This window comes from Siniperca chuatsi, linkage group LG6, assembly GCF_020085105.1.
Source record: "Siniperca chuatsi isolate FFG_IHB_CAS linkage group LG6, ASM2008510v1, whole genome shotgun sequence".
Lineage (NCBI taxonomy): Eukaryota > Metazoa > Chordata > Actinopteri > Centrarchiformes > Sinipercidae > Siniperca > Siniperca chuatsi.
Genome location: NC_058047.1, coordinates 16530854 through 16556865, shown reverse-complemented (window position 1 = coordinate 16556865; position 26012 = coordinate 16530854). Strand labels below are relative to the sequence as shown.

At 39.3% G+C, this 26012-nt stretch overlaps 2 protein-coding genes across 3 annotated transcripts; one reads left to right on the top strand and one right to left on the bottom strand.

The window, feature by feature from the left end:
- tnfaip8l1 (tumor necrosis factor, alpha-induced protein 8-like 1) lies at positions 1-19503 on the bottom strand. 2 transcript variants are annotated; one of them, XM_044199922.1, is made up of 3 exons: positions 19367-19503; positions 3886-4165; positions 1-2621 (listed from the first exon to the last, which is right to left on the bottom strand). In XM_044199922.1, exons 2-3 carry the CDS (start codon positions 4155-4157, stop codon positions 2333-2335), a joined length of 561 nt encoding a protein of 186 aa, XP_044055857.1. In that variant the 5' UTR covers positions 4158-4165; positions 19367-19503; the 3' UTR covers positions 1-2332. The 2 variants fall into 2 exon arrangements, with proteins under 2 accessions (XP_044055857.1, XP_044055856.1); XM_044199921.1 differs by lacking the exon at positions 19367-19503 and adding an exon at positions 16745-17189.
- On the top strand, positions 18848-26012 carry cope (COPI coat complex subunit epsilon). Its single transcript, XM_044199919.1, has 10 exons — positions 18848-19008; positions 19180-19242; positions 19396-19496; positions 20363-20515; positions 21391-21444; positions 21720-21801; positions 22287-22442; positions 24004-24072; positions 25256-25330; positions 25644-26012. Exons 1-10 carry the CDS (start codon positions 18907-18909, stop codon positions 25695-25697), a joined length of 909 nt encoding a protein of 302 aa, XP_044055854.1. The 5' UTR covers positions 18848-18906; the 3' UTR covers positions 25698-26012.

The window sequence follows — 26012 nt, the reverse complement described above, 5'->3', positions numbered from 1 at the left end:
TTCTTTTAAAAAAGTAAATTGTATTATATTTGTTGCGTTCGGATACAATACAGAGACACAAAAACAATCATATGTACATGAGTGAAAATAAAAACAGTTCACGATTCACAATAGTAAAAATGCAACATAATAAGTATGCCTAATTTAAAAGGCCTTTAGTAAAACAAGTGGGGCAGTTGCAGAGGTTCCTGGTGACTTCTACTTAGTATGTCATTGATTTTAAACCGAGGGAGATTTAAACTAACCCTGAGATGTGGAGAGATTGGAGAAAATGGCATCCAAAGACAATTAAAGTCAGTAAACTGTTTTTGGGGACTTAGGAAAAAGGATTTACTTCAAAGCCTCCCAAAATGATGCAGTAAGTCAAATGGGTCCAACAAAGATAATCTACTCAGGGAGGTCATTTAAGAATTAAAAAGGTGAATAAAAAAAGGGACAGAAACCACACAGCCACCACCTTTGTCTTCATCATCACCATAAGCAGGGTTATAATTATCAAGTGCATACTGTTTCTTCTGAAATGTTCCTCTGGAGAAAGACTGCATTTTGAGTAGCATCAGTTTTCTTTTCTTTGGCAGAGCTGCTGTGGATGAAGTTAAAGTTTCAGCAATCCTATCTGGAAAAGCACAGCGCTTATTACACGGCTCAATTTCCAATTCTCTCACAGGTACACACACACACACACACACACACACACACACACACACACACACACAGAGAATACAAAATGAGGCCGCAGCACAAAACAATCTCCCAGACAAGCTCAGTGATACAAAAACACATAGACAAAAAGGAAAGACAGCTATTATGTGAGGTTGGAGAGGGATAGTAGTAACTACTCATATGCTGCTTTATAAGGAGGAAACACAACATCATCCTTCACTCCGTTAAAGGACTTGCATCGCGCAAACAGAGATGGTTATCTCCATCACATTACATGAGGCTGCTGTGTGGTGAAATGGAGTGGCTGCTCGACAGAGGCAGGCTACAGGCCATTATACCACCCCAGAGAGGGGAGCTATAATTGCAGAGGGAGAGTACAATCAGGTACTGTATTTGTCTCTGCTCTAATCTCTATACCCTGCCTGGTCCTTTTCATAGACACAGCGCTGCAGTTTTCGTCCAGCCTTTCATCTGACTGCTCATGGGGAGTCTTTTTAGTTCAGATCTGTCAGAATTTCAAACCAGAGTTTTTGTGATTTTTGGATAAACCTGAGGCAACGCCGATAAATCTGAAACACAGCTGACCCTGGGCTCCAACATCTATTATGATGAGTAGTTCGACTGCGCTTATGATTTATTCCCCCCTGACAAAATGCCAGAGCAACCTTTGCACCTGGTGCCACATTGTGCCGCTCCCCTGCTGTGATTATGACATTTATAGACAAAAAAAAGTTGAAGTTTGCCTGAGCAGATGAGCGTACAGTCAGCGAGACATTCAAGTCAGCGCAGAGACAATCAACAATACACAGCACAATCAAATCCCTTCATGTTTATGGTCCCCCTATGACCCAAATACTTCATCTTTGTTGTGGTGGCTATAAACCAGACTACTAAAAGCAAAACTGGGTTTATGGGTGCCTTCTAAACAAAAGCCTGGCGCCTCTACAAAGTGGACTTCAGTGCATGATGGGGAGAGCTGTAAAATGCAGGCTAAGCAGGATTACTCAAATTACCGTGCTTTACATGGTTTCATTACTGCAGGAAAGTACAGTACAGCGCTTGTTCAGGATTGAGTGCAATACTACTTTTAGAAAAAACAAACAAACAAAAGAAATCACTTCTTTATGTCCTTGGGTATTTGGAAAAGATGGAAATTCACTTTCTTTCCTCTCCTGGTGCTCCCAAAACCATTTTCGTCCATTAAAGGCAGCTTACAGAGATATAACTGAAGGCCTGTGCCTAGATTCATGTCTTTTTGATTGAGTAAGAGAGCAAGCATAGTGCCCTCGGAATGAAGAGAAAAATAAGGTTGTTTTTTTTTTTTTCCAAGGCACAGTTGTCAAGGCTCCTACCCCTGTATATACTGATAAGAGCATGAAGTTTTACATTCATTAAAAAAAAAAAAAAACACACACAAAAAATATCATCTGCTGGGTTTTGTTTACTGTGGAATAACTAAAAGTCAGGTTGGAGAAGAAACAGACTTTGGACTAACTAGCTAGGAGAATTTCAGTGTTACAGTAATGGCTGAAAGGCACACACAAACAGAGCAACAAATGAAAATAAAAATGTTCATGATTGTCACCTAAAAAAAAAAAAAAAAATCCTACAAGATGGTGAATGAGGGGTGACTAGAGGTAAAGGCACCTGATGACGAGGCCAGCAGATGTCAGAGGTTCCCCTCGTCGAGCATCTTGTTGACCCCGTTACAGATCCTCTGCAGGTGAGCACGATAAACCTCAGAGGGCCCGTAGAGAGCCGCCAGGAAGTCACAGTCGGCGAAGTGATTGAACACATGGTTGACTCGCGAGTGGCTCTTGGTTGTCAGGTGGCGTTTGATGGCCTGGTGCAGCAGTTCGCGGCAATCATTCAAAATGGCGCTCATGACGCGGCGGTCAAAGGTGAACTCGATCTGGTGGAAACTGACCGCTGTCATGGCCAGAGTGTGGACTTTCTTCCTGTGAGACGAGAAGAGAGGGGAGAGGCTGTCAATTTCTAATTCTGACTGGAGCAGCAGAAGGAAGTAAAAATAGAAACTGCTGTCTTGTGATTTTCTTTAGAAAAGTTTCACAACCCCCCTATATCAGTTATAATATTGTCCTTTGCAGCGATGCATCACCATGCTAATATAATCACCATTCTCCATACTGTGCACTTATGTCAGCTTCACATGCCTCCAAGCTGAGTTTTACTATTTTAGTAGAAAATATATAAACTGATGTAAAAGTCAATTTCCTTAATTTGCTTCCATCAGCACACAAAAATGTACTTGAACTGCAGTTCTCCCCACTGGAAGCTCTCAACCAGGACCAACTCCTTGTTGTTTCTCAAGGTTCTCATCTTCTGATACACAATATTTAAATATATGGTAGGATGTGACAAAAGCTTTTCATTTAAATATTTTGGGAAAGACGCTTATTTGCTCTCTTTCTGAGCATTAGATGAGAAGATTGACGTCTGTGTGTGAAGTACAGAGCAAGAGCCAGGAGTCAATTAGCCTAGCTTAGCATAAAGACTAGAAGCAGGAAGAAACACCTAACTCTGTCTAAAGTTCCAAAATATGCCTACCAACACCCCCACTGCTAGCCTTCAGTCACATCATTTACCTAACCTAAATTAGTGTTATGACTGGATTTTATTTGTGATGGTAATTATGCAGTTATTTTGCCAATAGTTTGTCGACACTTCTGTAGTTATTTTCACCAAATGGAAGATATTGCAGCTGTCAGAAATTCTCGCCATCTCTGAATTAACTGTGAGGCTGAGGTGAAAGTTTTTCCCCCACTTAGTTGCTCGTATTTATAGTCTAAACAATATGACATGCAATTTATGATTTTACATGGAGTCAGGTGCTGTAACTTTTTCTTGGTAAACAACAGCCGGGTGCAGTGATTTCCCAAACTTGTGTTGTGCAGGGTGGATTGATAAACTATTATCCGTCATTTAACTTCCTGTAAAACCACAAATTCTTTGTTTTACTGTTTGTGTACAGATTAATCAAACAAGGTTAAGCTTTAGTGTTGGTAGGTGTTTCAACTTTGGATAGAGCTAGGCTAGCTGTTGCTTCCAGCCTTTATGCTAAGCGAAGCTAATCACCTCCTGGCTCTTGCTCTGTACTTAACGTACAGACATGAGTGGTATCGAGCTTCTCATCTAACTCTCAGAAAGAAGCAAACAAGCGCATTTCCTTAAAATATTCCTTTAATGACTCGTGCTGCCTACCTGAAGTTCTCCACCAGGATCAGCTCCTCGCTGTTGAACTGGTTGTTTCTGTAGAGCACCCCCAGCTTCACCACCATCTTGATCAAGTTCTTGATGATCTTCTGAGACTCTTTGCGGTTGCGGGTGTACTCCTTGGTGACACGGTACAGTTCGTCCAGCACTTCGCTGCTGGTGTCGTCGATGAAGAGGTTGGCCATGCTCTTGGTGGCCATCTTGCTCATCAGCTTCTTCTGCGCCTGCAGGGCTAAGCTCTTGGTGCTGAAGGAGTCCATGGTCAAGTCTGGGTCAAGATGAGACATAGAAACAGAGAAAAACAGAAAGTCAAATGGTTGTGTATGTAATGACAGTGGACATATTTCCTTTCCTTTGTTCAAATGATGACTGAAAACATGTTTGTTGCCTGTTTTTTTTTTTTTTATACAGGTGACATGAAACTAAAAATGAAGAGAGGAACTTCTTTCTTAGATAGTAGCTCAGACTCTCTCATCTCAAAAGCAAAAAGAGCCAAACATAAACACACTGATAGCCTGCAATGTGTGAGATTATTGCAAATTACATCTACACTAATACTGTTTAAACTGCAGGGCCAAGAACTGTCCCCTTTATCAGATAATGAGCCGTGGCAGCTGTCAAATTAGTCCCAGCAACCCTCTGGCTCGGAGCCTACAAGGTAGTTAGAGAAGAATGTGTCATTACGCTTGCAGGAGTAAAGTCATTTACAGCACGACCATGCAAAGCAGACAATGTAATCTGGACGTCTCATCTGCTGGATGCATTCGGAGAAAAAGGTGTGCATGTGTGTGTGAAAGTGAGCAGGAGACAGACAGTGCCAACTCATTCAACGCACGCGTGTTGCTTGATTTATGTATGATGCTGTTTCTGAGTGTATTTGTGTGCCAAAACAGGGTGACTCAGTGAAAGGCAGCATAAATAGTGGGGTTCCTGAGGGCCGCCGGCTTTCACCCCCCCCCCCAATCTCTCCTCTCAAATGAGGCAGGTCCACAGCACGCCACATCATTTCAGCAGCCGCGTCTCAATGTGTACTGCGGGTTACAGGTTTGTTCTGTCTTTGAAAAATAAAATGAATCTATTTTATTGTACACTCCCCCCTCTGACCTTCACAGATGTCCAAGGATGTCCTGAGAGTACATGAGAGAAAACAGGCAACAAAAAACACGATTTCCAAAACTGCCCTCCAATAACAGAGTAGCGGGGGGGATGAATAAGGGTGAAGAGGGAATCTGTACTTGAAATAAAATTTTGATATGACATGGCCAACATTTTCAAAAATCTATTTTTACACAATAATACAAAAATAAAAACTAATTCATTTAATCTTAAATCAGACTCATAAAACAACTCCCTAAGTTTAATTTTAGGGATCGTGAAATAGGACTGCAAATACTGTTACAAGTTTTTTTTAAAATTAATATTAATTATAAAAATGTCAGAAAATGCCCGTTTCCCAGAGCCCAAGGTGACCTCCTCAAATTGCTCACTTTGTTCGACAAAGAGTTTAAAACCCAAAGACAGTTATTTTACAACGACACAACCAAGAAAAATAAGCAGCAAATCCTCACATTTGAGAAGCTGGAACCAGAGAATGTTTGCCATTTTTGTGTGAAAATTGAATTGACTGATTATCAAAATTGTTTCAGATTTTCTGTCAACTAACCTTTTCAGTTCATCTTAAGACAAAGATTTATTCCCAATATTGTCTGCAGAATTTTATATATAAAAACTACGTTACAGTCTCCTTCACTACATAGTTTAGATGCAATTTATTATGTTAAATGATACTGCAAGGTCAGTGACAACAATAACTGCATATTCTGCTTAACAAGACAAAAAAAAAAAAAAAAAAAATACTGGAAGCAGGAGAGTGAAGTCACTACAGGACAAAACACCAGATTTACATGAATATGTATTATGATTTATCAGATGATGAGAGGTACCTGCTGGAGGTATTGAACCTCGTATCGAAAACGGTCAAGTACAGAAAGCTGGCATTGAATGCTTGATCCAATTTATGCTCTTCCTTTTTAATTAAAAAAATTAAAAAGTGTTTTGGCAATTTTAGACAGTACTTTATATATTTATAAAGTTACGCTAAGGCTATAATTAGCATTTGAGAAGTTTGGCTTCTTTTGTCAAATGAAAAAAGGGGTTTTAAGAAAAACTGTCTTGCAACTAAGGATTATTTTCAATATCAATTATATATACAGACTGATTTTTTCCTCAATTAATCCATTAATCGTTTTGTCCCAGATGTCAGAAATTTGTGGAAAAATAATTTCCCAGAGGCCAAGGTGACATCTACAAATGTCTTGCTTTGTAGGATCAACAGTCCAAAACACCAGGATATTCAGTTTACAATGATGTAACAGAGAAAAGCAACAAATCCTCACATTAAAGAAGCTAAAATAAGAGAGTGGTTGGAGTTTTTGCTTGTAAAATGACTTAAACGATAAACAAAATAGTTGCAGATTAATTTTCTGTCGGTTAACTAATCGGTCAATGAACTAATCTTTTCACCTCTCCTGTCAAAACATGTTTATATTCCTCAGAGTAATTTTGGCATCAATACAAAACCAGCACTGAAAATCTTTTGAACAATCCTTGGCCCCATTGAATTGCATCTTAGGAATCAAAGAAATACGCAAATAAGTAAAACACTTCTTCCCCTCAGGGGAAAAACTAAATATAAAAAACAGCCTCAACAGTCAGATCTTATTTCCTTGATACATCTCCCTGACATGCTAAATGTAGCCTAATATATGACTGTCGCAGTGAAAACTAAATAATATTTGAACAAAGTATCCCATTCACATCACAATAGGGGTTTAATCTTTATGCAATATCCCTCCACATGACAGTATCCCAAAAGCTTAACTGAAAAGCTGTATGATTGGCAAATTGCCTTTCCACGTGTTAGAGAATAATAAAAACCCAAAGCAGGAGAGGTTTTATTAGTGCAGCAGACAAAATGAACAGTGACATATCCCTGCTGGGTGACTTGTGATTTTTACTGTTGTTGGTACTAGAAGGCAGTGCGTCTGCTGCTACAGTGTTTGACTTTCATTCCTCTCTCTCTCTCTCTCTCTCCCTCTGCAATGCCTCTCCAAGAATATCAATAAGACTCCTTGGAGACGGAGAGTGTCAGCAGGATGCTTCCCAGGGAGGAGACACATGAGCTGAGGGAGGGCAAAGACAAGAGGCAGAGAGATGGAGAGAAAACTGGTGAAGGGGTGTGTTATATATCAATCCTGAAACATTGGGGAAATGTAGGCGTTGAATGAGAGGCCATTTATATACTGTCTCATGCTGAATCTAGTTTTACTCCCTCTCTCCTTGCAGGTGCTGGACGTTTAATCGGGCCTCTTACTGTGCTGATCAAGGATCACTCGCAGATCCACATCGACCGTTTCACCATGATTGTAACTCTAAACTTGCCAAGCTGCACTTGTTACAGAAAAGTCCTGCCCTGATGCAATGTGTGTGAAATGGATAACAAGGAGAAAGACTAATGATCAGACTGAAAAAAATTAATTAAATAAAACAGAACGTGAGATCTTTATTTCTATTTGAGCAGCGACTGAAAACAATCACTTAGTCCTGCCGTCACCCTCTACTCACAACGGTCAGCCACAAGAGGACAATCACTTATCGCAACACTTAGAGTAAGTCTTTATTTTACCTTCCTCTTTTCCTCTCTGCGCCGTTGCTGATTGACATATACGAGTTTAGAGAAGTGCGAATGGATAATGGGCACATTAAGAAAGGCAACCTCTTTCTCAGATTGGTGGGTGATTTCATAGTGCTCATTAAATTCCACTCTCGTCGGGGACCGGAGCCATCATAGCTGTCAACTCTGTGTAGCCTGCCGATGAACAACAGAAAAAGAGGAGGAGGAGGGAAAAGAATGAGAGAGGGAGGAATGTTTTTCTTTCACACCCATGAATACAAACGCTTTAACGTGGTGGCACTTAGGATTGTCTGTCTGAGGTTTCACTCAAAGCTGAAGAAGAGTGACATAACAGACCCCTGGCACTCTTATCTTAAGTAGGAGGCAGCTCCTCACTGAGGCCCCCCGCCCTCCTCTTCCATTTCCCCAAGGCGAGAAAACTAAAGGCTTCACAAGAAAAGGTCATCGGGGGACAGGTGGTCGGAGTGATGGAGAGGTTTTTGATCATGAAATCTTTTTTTTTTGGGTGACTTTGCAGCATGAGAGTGGTTAGTGCCAAATCTAAATGGCCTGTGAAGTCCAGTGCCCAGGGACAGCCTGGCCAACCCTGACACAGCGTCTCTGTAGTATTTAAAGAAGCAAAACTATAACGGATTTAAGGCAGAACAAGACATGACGGCAGCAAAAACTGCTGAGTGTTGTTGCAAAACATATACAAGCCACAGCCATCACTGTACGCAGAAATCACACAAACATCTGCACACATTACTGATAGCTCTGCTGAGCGGCTGAAGATGAAATGAAAAACAACGACAGATTGCAGCAGCCAAACAGCTCCTCAGCATAATTACGGCAGTTAGACAAGCTACAAAATCATCAACTCGCTTAGAACAAGCCAGCATACATTCACTCACAAAGACATGTAGGCAAAAGCTGAGCAAACATGACTCATGGAAATTAAACCAGACCCTACACAGTGTTAGATGGATGTCTGGTGACAGTGAGGGAGCCTTGGTAATGTACCCAGGGACTCTCACACCCATCTGAAGGTGCAGATAGCCCTGTCAACCCTGTGTGACAGCCTGACTGAGGGGTCGAGGTAAAAGAAGCTGTCATAATGAGGAAATAACCCAACTGTCCTCTCTAGTCCTTGGAGGATTATTGAAGCTGGGTCAGATGAAGCTGGATAGGCCCATTATTATCTGAGTTTAATTTGCATTGCCTCTTTGAGTTTCAGGGCAGGTAAAGCTGGTGTCTGCATTGGGGACACTTGAGCCAAAAGCTTTTCCCCAATTAATTTGGGGAAAGGGGAGTAAGTGGGATGACAACTTCTACTGGCTGTCATTTTCATTTAGCATTTTCACAAACGCTGTGTGGCCGCTGTGGAGACCTTTGAGTGATGCAGTGAATAAGGGCTGTGAAAAATTACTTCTATATCTTGCAACCACTTTGATGCACTGGGTAACTTATTTGGCTGCCCAGGAGTTGACTGTATTATAATGAAAACTATAACTGATTATTACTCATTTTAATATTAGTGCTGCAACTAATGATTATTTTCATTAACAGTTAGTCTGTTGGTTAGCAGCGTGGTTCTAGGGATGGCAATGTCGGTCTGTCGGTGGGTCAGTCCACCACTTTTGTCCAGACTGAAATGTCTCAACAACTATGGGGTGGATAGCCATAAAATGTGGTACAGACATTCATGTTCCCCTCAGGATGAATTGTAATTACTTTGGTGATCTTCCGACTTATCATCTGGCGCTATCCGCAGGTAAAAATTTCAATTTGTCCAATACTTTATTCCTGGTTTATACCTGCAAATTTAATGACATTCCCAACAGCCTCAGTTTTGTACTTTGTGTGTTTAGTACTAATTAGCAAATATTAGCAGGCTAACACACTAAATTAAGATGGTGAACATTGTAAACATTATACCTGCTAAACATCAGCATTTAGCTCAAAGCACCGCTGTGCATAAGTACAGCCTCACAGAGCCACATGGCTGTAGACTCTGTGTCTTGTTTCTTGTGAAATACTGGATCCTTTAATCCTGAATCCATTGAATGAAACAACCCAAGAAGGTAAAATTACTTTGGTTGGACTGCTCACAACTCATGTCAGCATACTAAAAACAACAAACTGTGATTAGGGATCTCAAGTAGACATTGCTTCTTTTTAAAGTGGTCATGAGCCAAAAAGAACTTGAGAACAAGCCTGTTTTAGTCTTTAAAACGTCAGAAAATGTTCACATAATTTCAAAAGAGCCCAAGAAGATAACTTCAAATTGCTTGTTTTGTCCAACCAACAGTCCCAAGCCCAAAGATATGCAAATTACAATATTAAAACAGAGAAAAGCAGAAAATCCTCATATTTGACAAGCTAGAAAAGTGAACGTTTGGCTTTTTTCCTTAATTAATCAATTGTATCAGCTATATTTAATATTATTTGTTACATCTGAAATTGGTGAACTAGCTGCAGTATTGGTCGCCTGTGTTGACTCACTTACCAATTCATAAAACCAAAAAAGAGATCGCTACTGTTTACTACATATAAATTCCACACAAGCTACTTGACATGAACATTTTTGCCTTTTGGCTGCTCATATTTAGAGTAAATCCAACATGATGTGAGCGTGGCATTAGTTTTCCAAAGGGGGGCACTGAGCAGGATCCAGGATGGAGCCTCAGCGTCGACTGCGCTCACTTGTCAGTCAAACTAAAGCTGAGGTGTGACAGGTGAGAAAGAGACAAAAAATTGGACACACCTGTGGCTTCCGCCCACTCTAACCAATGCAACCATGCCTCATGAGGAAGAAGAGACCACAGCACCCAAAATATAACCACTCTAATACCTGCTGCCAATCTAGACAGCTTGGCGGATACTGATAACAGCCAGCATAAAGAGAAAACCAATAAAGAATGTGTTTCTACAGTGCTTGGCCACCACAAGTTGCTAAAAAGGCTTTGGCAGAGATTGCAGAACTTTCCATGACACTTTATCTTACAAGTGATTGGTTGATGGCAGCAGAAAATGTCACGACTTTCATATTCTTCAGGGATCAGTAGTCACATGGATTGTGGCACTGTGACCCTCACAGAGACGACTCCATCAGCAGAGAAAATCTTCACTGCTATAGGATGGAGTCGATTACTGAGAACAGCTCTGTATTTGTTGGGATTTACTGCTCTCTAAAAGACATAAATCATACCAGAATCATGCACCACACAACACAAACAACCCTGTAATCTGCCCTAAAACACAATGTGTGTCCATAGTTACCTCTGATAATTGACAGAAACCTGTTTATTGCTGTGTACTCAACATATTATGTCAACATTCAGAAACTTAACATTTTCCAGGTGTATGAAATACAAAACAATTCTGTCTTGATTTTAGTCCTTCACATTTTAAAAGCATAAACTTCGGTGACCCAGAGGTCCAAGACACACACCACGTAACTGAGACGTCCCCAGTTTGAGTCTGGCCGATGACCTTTACCATATGTCCTTCCCCATGTACCTCTCCCTGTCTCCTCTCTCCTGCTGTTTCCTGCTGCTGTCAACTATTCAATAAATGCAAAATACCAAAAATAGAATATTTTAAAAGCTTAAGAACTACTCAAAAATTTTTTTTATTATTGATTAATATTTATTTTCTCAATTAATCACTTAATTGTTTGGTCTTTAAAATTTAAGAAAATAGTGAAAAATGTCCATCACAGTTTCCTGAAGCCTATGGTGACGTATTTAAAATTGCATGTTTTGTCTAACAGTCCAAAACCCAGATATTCAGTTCAGTGTCACAGAAAACTGGCAAATATTCACATTTGTCAAGTTAGAAACAGTTAATATTTGGCATTTTTGCAAAAAAAAGCCTTAAAAATAATCAATTATTGAAAATCGCTGCCGATTACTTTTCTGTCAATCGACTAATCCGTCAATCAACTAATCATCCCGACTTGAAATCAATTAAATGAATGCACAGTTGGAAGAGTACCTACAAGAGATGGACCAGTATGGAAACAATGACAGCAACATCTGCAGCCTTTAATGCATACCTAAACAAAAGCTGTACAATAAAATCTACCATTGTGAAGGTCATAAGTGAGTTTTGTGAGACACAAAATTGTCAAAGACAGTTATTGATTCAAGTCTGGAATAATCCTTTGGTCTACAAAATGTCAGAAAATAGATATAACAAATTCCCATTTCCAGTCATTAAATAGCTTGTTTTATCGGAGCAACGGTCCAAAACCAAAAGATATTCAGTTCACTATCACATAAGACAAAAGAAAGCAACAAATCCTCACATTTGAGAAGCTGTAACCAGAAACTGTCGGCATGTTTACTTGAAAAATTATTTAAATGATTAATTGATTATCAAAATAGTTAATGATAATTATTTTTTGTTGAATTGGATTGCATTATAATTCACCATTTCTGGGGAAGGACAAAATAATATAAACACTTTCTAATAAAATACTATCAAGCAATAACATACAGAGTTTAATCAACACCTCTCTGGCACAGTGCCAACAAAAACTAAACATGATAAGCCATAAAGGTAGCATTTATTGCAGGCTGTTGAACTGGATTGGAAGATGTTGTACTGTGTACACACTCTGAACATATTGTATTTGCTTTGCTGCTTTTTGGTAAAACTCCCACGAGTAAAAAGGTAAATAAAAAACAGCCAACGTGTGTGAATAGAGGGAGTTTACAGGACCACAACCCTATCTTTCCAATGCCAGTTTGACTAAAAGCCTCACCACACTGCACAAGAAAATTGTGGACTCCTGAGAGAAAGTTTGAAAAAAAAAAAAGCTTCTTGGTCATGACCGAAAGCATTACGGATTGTCATTGGAGTGAACTCTTATCGGGAAATCTTGAGTCAGAAAAAAACCCCAACTTCTCCCTCCACAGATTCTCCCCAGCTGTATGATATAATCCGTCTCCACTTTGAGAAACAATAGACAATCCTGGTTGTTATATAAGGTACATCCGTGCTTTGTTCTCAGAGAGGACAAGCAACTACTCAAATGAGCTGTACTACTGGAATCACTCCACTGTTAGGGAATCAACAGCAGGATTTCAGGACTAGTGAAGGCTGCAATTTCATCTTTCATCAAGTTCTGCAGTGTTTGTCTCTCTCTTCTCTTGAGATGTTGCGTAACAGAGGAGGTGCTGACTGCTAATAGGAGAGCCGGTGCTGGGAACGATGGGTGTATGTGCCAACAATTGTATATGACAGGCGTATGTGTCTGCGTAATGGTCTCTTTGTACACACACACACACACACACACACACACACACACACACACACACACACACACACACATCTTGTTCAGTGGCTCTGACATGACAGCCATAATTTCATCCAAAACAGATGCAACCCACATATATGAACATACTACATGCATGATTTGGATGAAGTAGATCTTTGTATGATAGTTATGCGCCGTTGTTTTCTCATCTTCCCACACAGTCATCATCTGTGAAGACTTGTGCAGATCTGCTGAGAAAGGAGGCAATCAGTGCCTTTTGCTCAGACACCATGCCCCATCCTACACTTTTTTAACGGTTTTCTCAGATGTGTCAGAGCCTACTAAACAATTAATAATTAACACATCGGCATATAACGGATCTGGGATTAATAATTCAGCCTGCCGATTTGGACTAAAATAGGCCGGGGGGTAAGAGGAGTCTGCTATGGTGCAACAGGTTGGGGCAGAGATGTGGGACAGGGATAAAGGGTGGACTACCAGCACATACAGTAAGAGATGTAAGGCTGTGAGCTGATGGCGTTAATTTAGGAACATCAGTCAGCGTTACGCATGTATAATGAGGCTGGGAATACAGTAGCTGCTGCGCTGCCCAAGGCCGGGCCAACACAACACTCACTGACAACATTTGTTCTAGCAATAAAATTAAAAGGTGTGTAGTTGTTTTATGGTTACAACTGAGCTGATTTGGAATAACACATCTGTGAAAAAAAAGACAAAGATTAATAAAGAATTAAAAGACCAGTCACCTCTCACATGACTTCACTTTGACTGTCATGTCCAAGTTTTAATTATATATTATTTACAATATAATTAGCATCTTAACAGCGCTGCAAGTAATGCAAGACATAAGGTGCTAACTGGTGCTTGAGCTATGACTGATGTCTGGGCCTATGACATTTTAATTAAGGCCACCATAAGAGCAGGGCACATTATGACTAATTTTCTTCACTTCAAGTCCAGAGAGCATCATTTGTTAACTCAGTATGTCAATGGAGTGGCAAATACCAGTGTGCTTGGCTGTAAGAACAGCAGGGATGGAGATCAGTGAAAACAGAGGGGGACCAATATGAGAGGACATGGCTGTGACTAATAAATGACTCAAGTGGGATCTCAAATGAGTCCAAACTATTGGCAGATAACACCATCACTCACTCTCTCCATTTCAAACAATGCCATGATATTTGCAGGTCATGCGGCTCTTGCTCTTTCAGACAAGGCCACATGCTCCGAGTGTTTCGGGTTTCCAGGGAAACTGGAGGCCACCTGCGTGCTTGGCTGAACTTTGCAGCCTCGTAAGAGCAGGTCAAACACCTCTCTTGTCTTGTCAGTGAGTTACCATGGATTCTCCTCAGCAGGAACAACAGTGTCTCTAGCATTGCTGCTGCAATTTCAAGCTCTGCCCTTAATAACACTGTATGGGGGATGTCTGGCAACGTGACTGTATTGTCCTAAAAGACACTCACAGGAGGGGATCTGCGCAGATACAGTTACACTGAAATATACATAGACAAGGCTCACCAGCATTTGCTTAATCCTGCTATTGACTGGCAATTATTGTATATCATTATTATTATTTCTTGTCTTTCAGGATCACGTTGTGCTGAAACAATAACAAAGCTGTTGTGAAGCACAAAGCTATGATTAATCACGAAAAGCAAATACTCATTAAAACCAGCCATGGATGAAATCTAAAACAAATGGACTTTAATTGTACTTCTATTGTACTGTATTTCACTTTCACTATTCGCTGTCCAAGGCAACCAACACCAATTTGATTAGTTTGGGGCTGTAACTAAGGAATATTTTCATTATTATCATATTGATTAAACGATTCATCTTTTACATAACAAAATGATTCCCTAAAGCTCAAGGTGGTGCCTTCAGGATGTTTGTTTTGTCTGGTCAGCAGTCCAAAACTCAAAGATATTCAATTTACATTGCTTCTTTTGAAGGGGTCACATGCCAAAAAGGTTGGGAACCACTTGTTTAGCCTATAAAATGTCAGAAAATAGTGCAGAAAATGCCCATCACAATTTCCAAGAGCCCAAGTAGATACCTTCAAATTGCCAATTATCTATTAAACAGTGCAAAACCCAAAGACATACCAAGTACAATGATATAAAACACAAAAAGGAGCCAATCCTCACAACTGAGAAGGTGTAACTAGGAAATGTTTGGCATTTTTGCTTGAAAAATGACTAACAATTAATCGATAATCAAAATTGTTGCTGATTAATTTTCAACAAGTCAATCAACTAATAGGATTAGTCAACCAATCATTACAGTTCTAGGTTATTGAGCCTCTATCTATTAAATTGGACTTTATATTGAATAAAGCCCTACACTTGTTCTGTGATAGTGATTTTGGCCCCGCCTCAGCTCAACAGTTGTCAGCTACTGCTACCAACAACAAAGACGCAAAGGAAGTCTCGGCAACTGAAACAGAGTAGGCCGAAAAACGGCAAATCATGTCACCACTGATACAGCTAATGCAAGGAGAGAGGCAACTCCAAGTCCTGATGTGAGGCCATAATTCATTTGACATGTCTGTTGAGGCTGTGCATGATAATGTGTGCTGCTACCTGCCAAAGCCCTGGCTGCACAGTGAAGCTATTCATCCACACTTGAGCCTTGTTCTGGAGAGAAGCTTTACAATGTAAACACAGCAATGTGTTACAAAACATATCAGTATTTGCAAAACATTATGTCTTCACCCTTTTCAGTCTTGGTTTGGATACGCACTGGATTACACTTGAACTACCAGGTATTTAAACCATCAGGAATAAGAGCATTTTCTTTATCCGTTGTTTTCTTGTTCTTCCACATTTCCTCAATCTCTTGTGAGATGGTTTATCGTGTAGACTTTGTACACGCACCATAAATATAAAAGATAAGGTTCTTGGAAAATATTGCCTCAATTGGCCATGTGATATCTCTGCATGGTGATCTACAGAGTGTTTGATCTTTTATCCAATTTCTACAAAACATGGACAATACATACATATACGGTGTATGATGGAGCAATACGTATTCCAACCAAAGCATGTACAAAATTTAAAATTGTAGTTTCTTATGAAATTCAGCTAACATGGTCCAAAGCCCTACAAAAGTTTAAAATTTGGATGATAATTGTTCAAGTGGGCATGCCTTCTGACAAGTTATCCAACTTTCCAACTATTGGTTTCACATGACACCAAATACAGTTAGCCATTCTGCATTGTTTTTACTGATCAATAACTAATAAACCTAATTCCTAATCTGCATGTCCACATGATGGCTTCTTTGGGGAAAAAACTCTTGTTTAATTTATGAACTGAGTGACACAGTTCCTTATTTTATCTTCTGCATGATAGTTGCTAAATAGCATTCCGTTTCTATCTACAGCCTAACTAACAAAACTGTCAGCTAATGAACTGCCAGTGCCTGTCACATTAAGTCAATGACTAATCAATCAGTTTCACTACTAAAATAATCCCCCATTAAAGCCTACAATAGCCCTGTTTACCATAATAAGCTGGAGCCATTTTTTTTTGCCAGTTGCTGCTAGCTTCCTTATCAAAATGCTATATTTGAATCACGTCCTGACTGATATCCCTGAAAGGACTGACCGTTACTTTCGCTAGCTTTATATTAAAAATAACGCCTGTCAAAGAAAGACAAGTGACCCAGCAAACACAAGTGAGTCTTATTAAGCCCATCTTTGTCCGTTGACCACGAAAAAGCTGCTCTTCGCTGACAACAGTTAACATTTTAACGGCCCGATACCTCGGAGTGATTAGACCGCAGGCCGCTGATAATAGCTGTGGCCGTTGATCGTTTGTTGATGAGACGTTTCATTAAAAGCTGCTCGACCGTGGAGATCAGCGGCGCCAGCGACATGAACTCACCTTTCTCTCACCCTCAGTGGGACACAGGAGCGGTCAGCCGACAAGATGACAAGTTAACCTGAACAAAATCTCTCAAGTCTTCATCCTGGCAGCGCAGGGAAAAAGTCGCTTCACTGCATGTTTTTGTTTGTTCGCTTGTTTTGTTGGATCTCCGCTGCGAAAAACAAAACAAAAAACCGCCCTCCCCGCAGATGTGTAAATTATTGAAAGAGTGTTTTCTTCTCTCGGCTGCTGTGAGATCGGTTACAAGACTTAGTTGTAACTCGATTCCACTTCGTGTAAAAAAAAAAGAAAAAAAAAGTTTCAAACTTGAGGGGGACCTGGAAATCAACAGATTGATGTTGGCTTGGGCCAATGAAGGAGCAACAAGGGGAGTGGACCAACCCAATCAGGCCAAAGGAAAGGACCATTTACAGCCTGCACATTCCCTGCCCCCATTAGGGTTTCCAGTAATTATCCTTGTCCAGTTCCCAGTCCCAAGGCTGAAAATTTCCCAGAGGAAATGGTGTTAAAGGAACAATGAACAGGAACTGCGGGAGCAGTTTTTCTGTCCTGGACTAGATGATATACTGGCTTGTTAAATTACACATGCATGAAATACACTTCACTGCATCTCAGTTTTCAAAGTTCTTACAAAATTTTACATTTCATAGTTTCATAACATTTAGTTATTTATGAGAACAGAGAGAGGGGGGGGAGGATTTTGTCAGCGGATGTTTTTAGGATACAGGAAGTTTTTCCTCATCTATGAGGAGACAGGAACTCCCGAGCCCCAAATAGCCTTCTTTGCATTGTTATTTTAACGCTGAGGTAATTTTATTCCTAACACTACGAGTTGTAGCCCTACACACACAACCTCAGGTCATACCCCAGTGTTTTCTAAGCAAATGTGACACTACCCCAAAAACTATCAATATTTATATCTTGTACTGTAAGTCTTACTGGTGTTGTGTTGCTGCAAGGGTCCGTCATAATAAAACATTAGACACCTGCAGTGGTGAAATTGATCTGGCGCGCCCTCTGCTGGTGTTATGTGATCAGTTGGGAAATAATAATATGTGCACTCTTTTCATATGAAATGTACAAGAAAAAAACCAAGTATGTCAAAATCAGCCTGCATTTATCAAAAACATAACAGATACAGAAATATATTTTCTAGCATTTTCAAATACTTAAACAACCTGAAAAAAAATCTGATGTGTGATCACATGTTTTTATGAGATTATTGTAAATAATTAATTAGCATCGTTTCAGAATTGGTTTCATTCCACCATTGTATTTTTTTTTTCTTGTAATATGCAATTTCAGTTGATGGTAGTATTATGTTTAGTGCTGCAACAAACAATTATCTTCATTATCGATTAATCTGTCGATTATTTTCAAGAGGGATCCTAGGTCTACAAAATCTCGAAAAATGCTCATTACAATTTCTTAGAGCCTGAGGTGATGTATTGTAGGTGATGCTTGTTTTATCTGACCAACAGTCGGAATTAAAAAAAAATCAGTTTATTATATAAGACAAAGAAAAGCAGTATTTTTTTTCTTGAAAAGTGAGCGTGATTAATCAATATCAAGTGTTGCAGATTAATTTTCTGTCGATCGATTAAGTGATTAATTGCCTAATTATTTTAGCTCTAATTATTCCACATCTAATCTGTGAATAAGGTATACTGGTGCCTTTGCAACCGATTAGTCAGCCTAGCTGCCTACCCTCGGGGCATCACAATTAGGTCATATTACTGTAATTTAGCATGTATGGGGATAAGTGTTATGGGGGGGTTGAGGAGATTAAACTCACCACTGCTCAGATAATTCAACTAGCCCAGTAAACCTTCAGTTCACTTATCGTTTTAAGTAGGCTAGCGCGGACCTAAATGGATATACTATAAATGTACATTTATAGTTGATATTCAGACAAATAAACGGATACATAATGTACTTGTTCTTACGTGAAAGATATGGTCATTTTTAGAGCAGAACAATACAGAGTAATACTTTCACAGAGTGTAATTGATCTATATCTATATAATTAACTTACCCCATACTACATTTATGTATCGTCCACCTATGTTTTTGTTGCTGGACTCAACCTCCCACAATCCTCGGTGAAACGCAAGAAGGTGACGTATTTTTGCTACGTGTCAGGAAGTTCTGTAGTCAACATGGCGGCGCAGCAGGGTGATGTTGATGAACTCTTCGATGTGAAAAATGCCTATTATATCGGTAGTTATCAGCAGTGTATTAACGAGGCTCAGAAGGTGAAGGTAAGTGCCCCATTGTTATCAGCTGAATGTTTTAAAATATACTGTTTCGTCTTTATCTTCGGCGTTTCGAATCAACGGCGTTTTCGAGCAACAATGCTAATAAACATGTTAGCGAATATTTCTCTTTAACATACTTAACTTCTGCCTGTGTTTTTTTTATTTTATTTAAAGCCGTCAACACCAGAGAAGGAGACTGAAAGGGACATGTTTTTGTACAGAGCATACATCGCCCAGGTAAATCAGTTATCTCAAATAGAAATGTTATGTGTCACACTGATCTCACTTTCTTGTCATTAGCTGCTAGATATTGCATATTCATCGCTGTCACGGGTATTTGGCAGATTAAAAACCTGCTTACCTGACCTGTTGTGTTTTGTGCTCTTACAGAGGAAGTATGCTGTTGTCCTGGATGATATCAAGACCAACTCCTCACCCGAGCTTCAGGCTGTCAGGATGTTTGCTGAGTATCTGTCCAATGAAAGCAGAAGGTAAGAGCTTGTATTAGACTGTTATGTTCGAGGGGGCATGGGGCTGAACGATATGGCTACATTATTCACTCTTTGTCAATATGTTGTCTAGACAGTAAGTCAATACATTCATTAACATTTTTAGCAGAGGAGTCTTTCAGCCAGTTTCAAAATTAGACTAAGCTTAGACTAAGCACCAAGTATTACGTGCAATCAGATAAGCAATCACACTTGGGTGCACAGTTTCTGGAGTGCCTTCAGAACAAAGATTTTACCACTTGAGCAATTACATTGGGTGTGAGGGTCTCAAGTATCCACCAGAGCCTAATTCTCCACACGATGACCATACTCCAACTGATGAAAACCATTACTTTGATGATTTGATACAGTACTACAGTACTTTTTTCATCCCAGGTTTTGCTGTTCTTAGCATACTACACAACTTGATAGAGTAATACAGCTAGGTGCAAGAAGATTTCATTGCTAAAGATGCTGTTTGAGGTGATTAAGAATACTTCAGCTGTGCTGTCAGCTTTGGTGGCTATGTTCGTCAGTTTGCAAAAGTATTTGGTTGGTCAAACTATCTCCATGTCACTTTTTTTTTTTTTTTTGTTTAAGGGAAGGCAACTGGTTGCATCAAAAGTGCATTAGGATTGCCGCAGTATACTCTAGTATGCTCAACAAAATTACAGAATTTTCTGTATCTCCTAAATACTCAGTATATCACCCAGCCCTAGTCTAAATGCAATTGTGTGTGGAGATTACTAAACAGCCTTCTAGTTGACTGTCATCTTCTACTTTTAGTACCTGATTGGGATTCAAGGATTCTCTTGAGTTTAAAGTCCTCATTATCTGAACAATTTCCCTGCTGCTATTTCTATCCGCAGAGATGCTATTGTTGATGATCTAGACAAGAAGATGGCGAAGAGTGTGGATGCCACCAACACCACCTTCCTCCTCATGGCTGCCTCCATCTACTACCATGAGATGAACACGGATGCTGCTCTCAGGACTCTGCACCAAGGAGAAAGCCTGGAGTGGTAAGAAGGGATCAAGATTTTAATTTTTTTTAAAAAGTCTCAAACTGATTTCAAGTAAATATATCAGCAAAGAAAATAAAATCTGTTACTTTCTGCAAACCACAAACTTCTGTCATTGGAACTACAATAAAGATGAAGGAATTTGTTTCATCCGTGGACCTAGCATTGCAATGTCAGCAACCACCCAGTGAATGTAAAAATAAGAATTACTAAAATGATCAATTTAGACTGCATCGTCATCTGAACTAGATAGGTGCGTTCTGACAAAACAGGTTCACATTTCCAAAAGCATTGTATGGAAGGTGTCTCCAGTTTTTGTGTTTCACCACATTTCAATAAACAGATGGAAATAATTATCACAATAATATATTAATGGACATTACACACTTGAGTTTTAATGTTTATTCATAAAAAAACTACTTGGGGTTTAACAGATGCTCCTGATGCACAGGATGACTGTCAAACCATGTTTGCATGTTTATTGAGAGAAAAGTATGGATCTTTCTAAAAACGAAAACTTGCTTCTTGACTCACTGTGCTATCAAATTTACCTAAATAAGAACAGGGCTAATTCATATGTTGGCATGTGTGTAAGAGAGAGAAATGAACTAAATTTGTATTTTGAAGTCATTACACTCTAAAATGATGGATGAAGTATGGCAGCTTGCAGAAACATTAAGGAAAACTACAAAACAAAAGTAGAGGGTTGTTTAGTAACTGTGGCTTCCATGACTTGTTTTGTAAATTAAGGTTTCGGCTACCACATCTTCTCCACAAAACTCTCTGATGGGTCACAAGCAGTTTCAGACTGTTGTCTTCAAAATGAAAGCAACCTTATAAACCCAAACTGACCTGAACATTTATTTATTTTTCAGCATGGCCATGACTATTCAGGTGTTGCTGAGTCTGGATCGTGTTGACCTGGCGAGGTACAGCAAAACACAAAAACAGTTGATGATTCGCATTGAATTGTTGTGTCAGCTTTGTTATTTGAAGGCTCATGTAAGATATCCAGGTGCTTTTTGAATGTCTTTAGTAATGTAATTTGACAGTGGACATATTCTTCATTATAAACTCTCTTAAAACCTACAGTATGTATGGTCAAGTGTGGACCTCTATAATAAAAACAGACTTTGCATAAAAGCACACAAAAGTATACTGTGTTCCTCTAATAACGATGATATTGTATTCTTGTCATTGACAGGAAAGAGCTGAAGAAGATGCAGGAGCAGGATGAGGATGCTACTCTAACCCAGCTGGCCACAGCCTGGGTTAATATTGCTGTGGTGAGGATTCGATTACATTTGCGTAACATCACCAAGATACACGTAGTTGATTTATAATTAAATGCTCTTTCATAAATAATTTGTAAACCCACCGTACATAATGGAGTGAATGGCATGCGTCTGTATGTACATCAAGTGAATTAAATTCCTATTCATCACATTATCAGCATCCAAGTTGTATTGTGATTGACTGAAGCTCCAATGAGATTTGAAATATTTAGCAGGCAGGGTTGTTTGTAGTAATTCTTGGTGCTGTTTAAAGCTAACCTAATTTCTCATATTGCACACTATCATTCTTCCAACTCTTGAGGAACAGTGGGTACCCCTGACACCATTTAAAAAAATAAATAAATAAAATAAAATAAATAAATAAATCAAACAGCTGGGCTTGTGCACTTATTAATGGCTTTTCGGCATTGTCACTGCTGAACTCACATTTGATTTCCTCTCGCCTGCATTTAATTGCATTCTGCTTGTTGTTCCAGGGTGGAGAGAAGCTGCAGGATGCCTACTACATTTTCCAGGAGATGTCGGACAAGTACTCCTCTACACTGCTGCTCCTCAACGGGCAGGCGGCCTGTTACATGGCTCAGAACAAGTGGGAGGAAGCTGAGGGAGTGCTACAGGAGGCACTTGACAAGGTTAGATGACAATTGTTTGTTTTTGTCTCTTCATCACACATTAACTGACATACATAACGCATTTTGGTGTACATACACGCAGAGTTTATTTTAGCACAATTAAAACAAGCTAATCTGAACTCCCTCTTGATTTGATGTCACAACTTGAAAATAATATTTATTTATTATTATTATTTTTAAATTTGTGTTAAATTAAATATGGTTTATCAACAGAGCCTTCGGGACCAGCAGTATGGTCATCCAATCGGTGTAGTAGTTCATTAATTATGCTATTGTTATGTTAATGTTCTTCAAAAAGCCTGTGTCATTCAATGTATGTGTTTTGCACTGACAACCAAAGACATTTTGGTGAAACAAAACGACCTTTAGTGAAAGAAAGCCACCAATGTGTTTTATAGACACACAGTAGCATACCATTTTGTCACAAAACATTTTTAACTTAGTATTGAGGCTATTATTTCTAATAGCATTCAGACTTAAGGTCTAACATAACAAGTCTCAGAAATAAGGCCAAATGTTTTGTGGATGATTCCCTCAACAACATAATGTGCGATTTGAAAACTACTCACATTGTAACAGCAGATGGCACCACACACTCTTTTGTAGTCTGCAACTATTGGACTTTATCCATATCAAGATAGGGTTTGACCAGTGTACAGTGTTTGTCCACAAGAGATAACAGAATATTCACTTTGCAGGAGTGTTGTTTCTATTTTCATTTTATAAAAATATTAAATATTTGCTGCTCTGTCTCATCTTTGTGAATATTGCACCTCTCTCTCCAAATGCATTGTAAATTAATGTGATCTGTGCTTGACACCTCAGGGCAATTTTTGTTTTTAAAAGTTGTACAAGCACAGTTATGTTGACTGTTAAAACCAGACCTGAGTTAACCAGACTCTGAGATGGTTTTGTGGATTGGGTGAAATCAACAGTTTAGGTTAACTGAATTGAAGCTTTTCACAAACGTCCAGCTTATACCCACCAAACCAAGTTTGGTATTCCTGCTTCATGAGCCAGGCCACTGATGACTTTACTGGATGGCCCAAGTTTACTGATTTAAATTATTACAAAGTGATGGTTATCCACTGATGTTATCTTTTACTAAACAGACAGAAGGTAACAAGGGTAAAATGTGACTTTACATGAATGTCAGTGCTCACATTCTGCCTGACAACCAGCCAAATGTTTTAATGGTGATAAGTGGAATGAATAAAAGGAAAAGAGAAACACAAGTTACAGTGTGTCACACATACATGTAGAGGTATACACATTTGGAGCAACACTCATAAATCCATTCATGGCAGATGTTAACATTTGACTGAAGTACTGCAGGTACCTGCACCACCTTGTTGTCTGCTGTACTTTTCTATAGGAAATTAAAGTCCTATCATTCAGTTAATTATCTTAGTAAGTGACATTAAACATGCTGAACAGAAGATACCTTTGTTATTCACTGCCTTGTCTCCACTTCTATGTTTGTATTGCTGTCCTGTTTGCTTTGTGAGAATGACTCTCTCACTATCTGTCCATCTCTACCTTTCTCTTTTCCCTCTTCTAGGACAGCAGTCACCCTGAGACGTTGATCAACCTCATAGTGCTGACCCAGCACCTGGGCAAAGCTCCTGAGGTGAGACTTTGGACCCAAAGCTGTTAACAAAGCCATCAGTTTAGCAGGTTCCTTTAGACAAACTCATCCTCATTCAAAGACGACTTGAAAAGTCGTTGTCCAGTAACACTCTGCATACTGCAAGATGCTCCCCTCAGCAATTTTATGTGTGTTGCTTTGATTAAACCAGGTAAAAGCATTCAACCAAGCAATTTCTTGATTGCATTTGTCTTCTGTCATGAAAAGTGTCATCTAAGCATTTCTGTGGGTTTAGTGCTGTGTGTGAATTATACACCCTGGAACAGAGTTCATAAGATAAAGACTCAATTATCTGTCTGAAGTTTGATGGACTTGATAGTAATGCAATAAAATGCTGACCATCGACTTAAAGCCATCATTAAAATGTTTGCAACTGTGATAACTGATTAGCACATCTCACGTAAGGTTAACTGGAATTATGTAGGCAAATTTAGGCAACAAGCCTAATCCTCAGGTATGGTAGTAGAGAGTAACTTTTGAATGGACTAAATCTAAGCTAAGCAGTGTTAAAGTTTGTCTGTCCTTGTGCTATATAGCTTCCTGACTATGATAGATGTTCAAATATTGTTCATTGTTTTTATCAGCTGCTTCTGTGCTCTGTGAATGGAATAGCGTTTGTTTTCAGTCTCCTCTCACCCTCATCATTACTCAAATCAAGTCTTAAAATTTCACAAGAGCAAAGCTATGTGAACGCTTTCAAACATAGCTGTACAAAGATCAATATTTCAAGTACCTACTGGCCTGGCAGCTATACAACCCATAGTTCTTGCAAAGTTCAACATTGCTTTAAAGCCCCTGAGAACTTTAAAAAAAATCTCCATAACATTAAATATTCATGATTAAATTAGCAACAATCAAAGTTTTAAAGAACACAGGAGCGTTTAGTTGTGGTTTGATCATATTTGATTGACAGAGGCCTGGCAATATACACAAACAACCCCACAACTGTCATTAGATTTTGAGTGAAACATCACCTTTTTCCAACCGAACCTCAACCACTTCAAACTAGTGAGAAGAGCACAGACAACAATACAAGTGCAAAAACAAACTATATCTTATTTCAACAGAAAATTGTGTTTAAAACTGTGTTTATGAGGCTTTTTTGGCTGTTACTTACTATTATCACTTTCTAACTTCTGCGTGATCTGTTTACTTCTGTTCTCAGGTAACCAATCGGTACCTCTCCCAGCTGAAAGATGCGCACAGAGCCCATCCATACCTCAAAGACTATTTAGCCAAGGTAACATTCTTGTGTGTGCATTTGTTATTCTCAGGGATGTCTCTGACCTGTGGCGAGGGCTATTTAGGTTCACAAGATCCACTCCGAGTTGGTGACAAACCTTCATAAACTTTACTCTGTCAGAATTTAATTACCTGGCTTGGTTGTTTTGATGGTTGGGCAGCAGGTGTACTTGGAGCAAAGTCAACACATTACGCAGCAGTGCAGATGCACATAAACATGCTGAAACAAACAATGCGATGCACAGCTGTTCCCATGGGCAGATGTTTGTCCTGGTGTTTAACTGTTTCCTCTGCTCTTTGTTCTCCTACAGGAGAATGAGTTTGACAGACTAGTGATGCAGTACGCTCCCACCGCTACAGCATAAGACATCCGCTTTTGCTGTGACACCTCAACAATGAACTTCAGTACAACACCATACATTGTCAGCAGTTTCTTTCTCTCTCTAACTTGCATACCTGCATTTGTTTTGATATTGTTACTTGTAAGAAAAAGTGTGTTTAACTGAAACTTTGGCTGTATTATGTAAACAAGACCAGAAGTCATAATTTCCCTTGAGTGTAGATGAAACATGTCAGCCTTAGTATCCATTCATTATAGATTTGCATCTCTCCAATGGAAACAAACACATCTGTTTAATGTAAGCATTCCCTTTGAAATAATAATAAATGGGTAATACCTA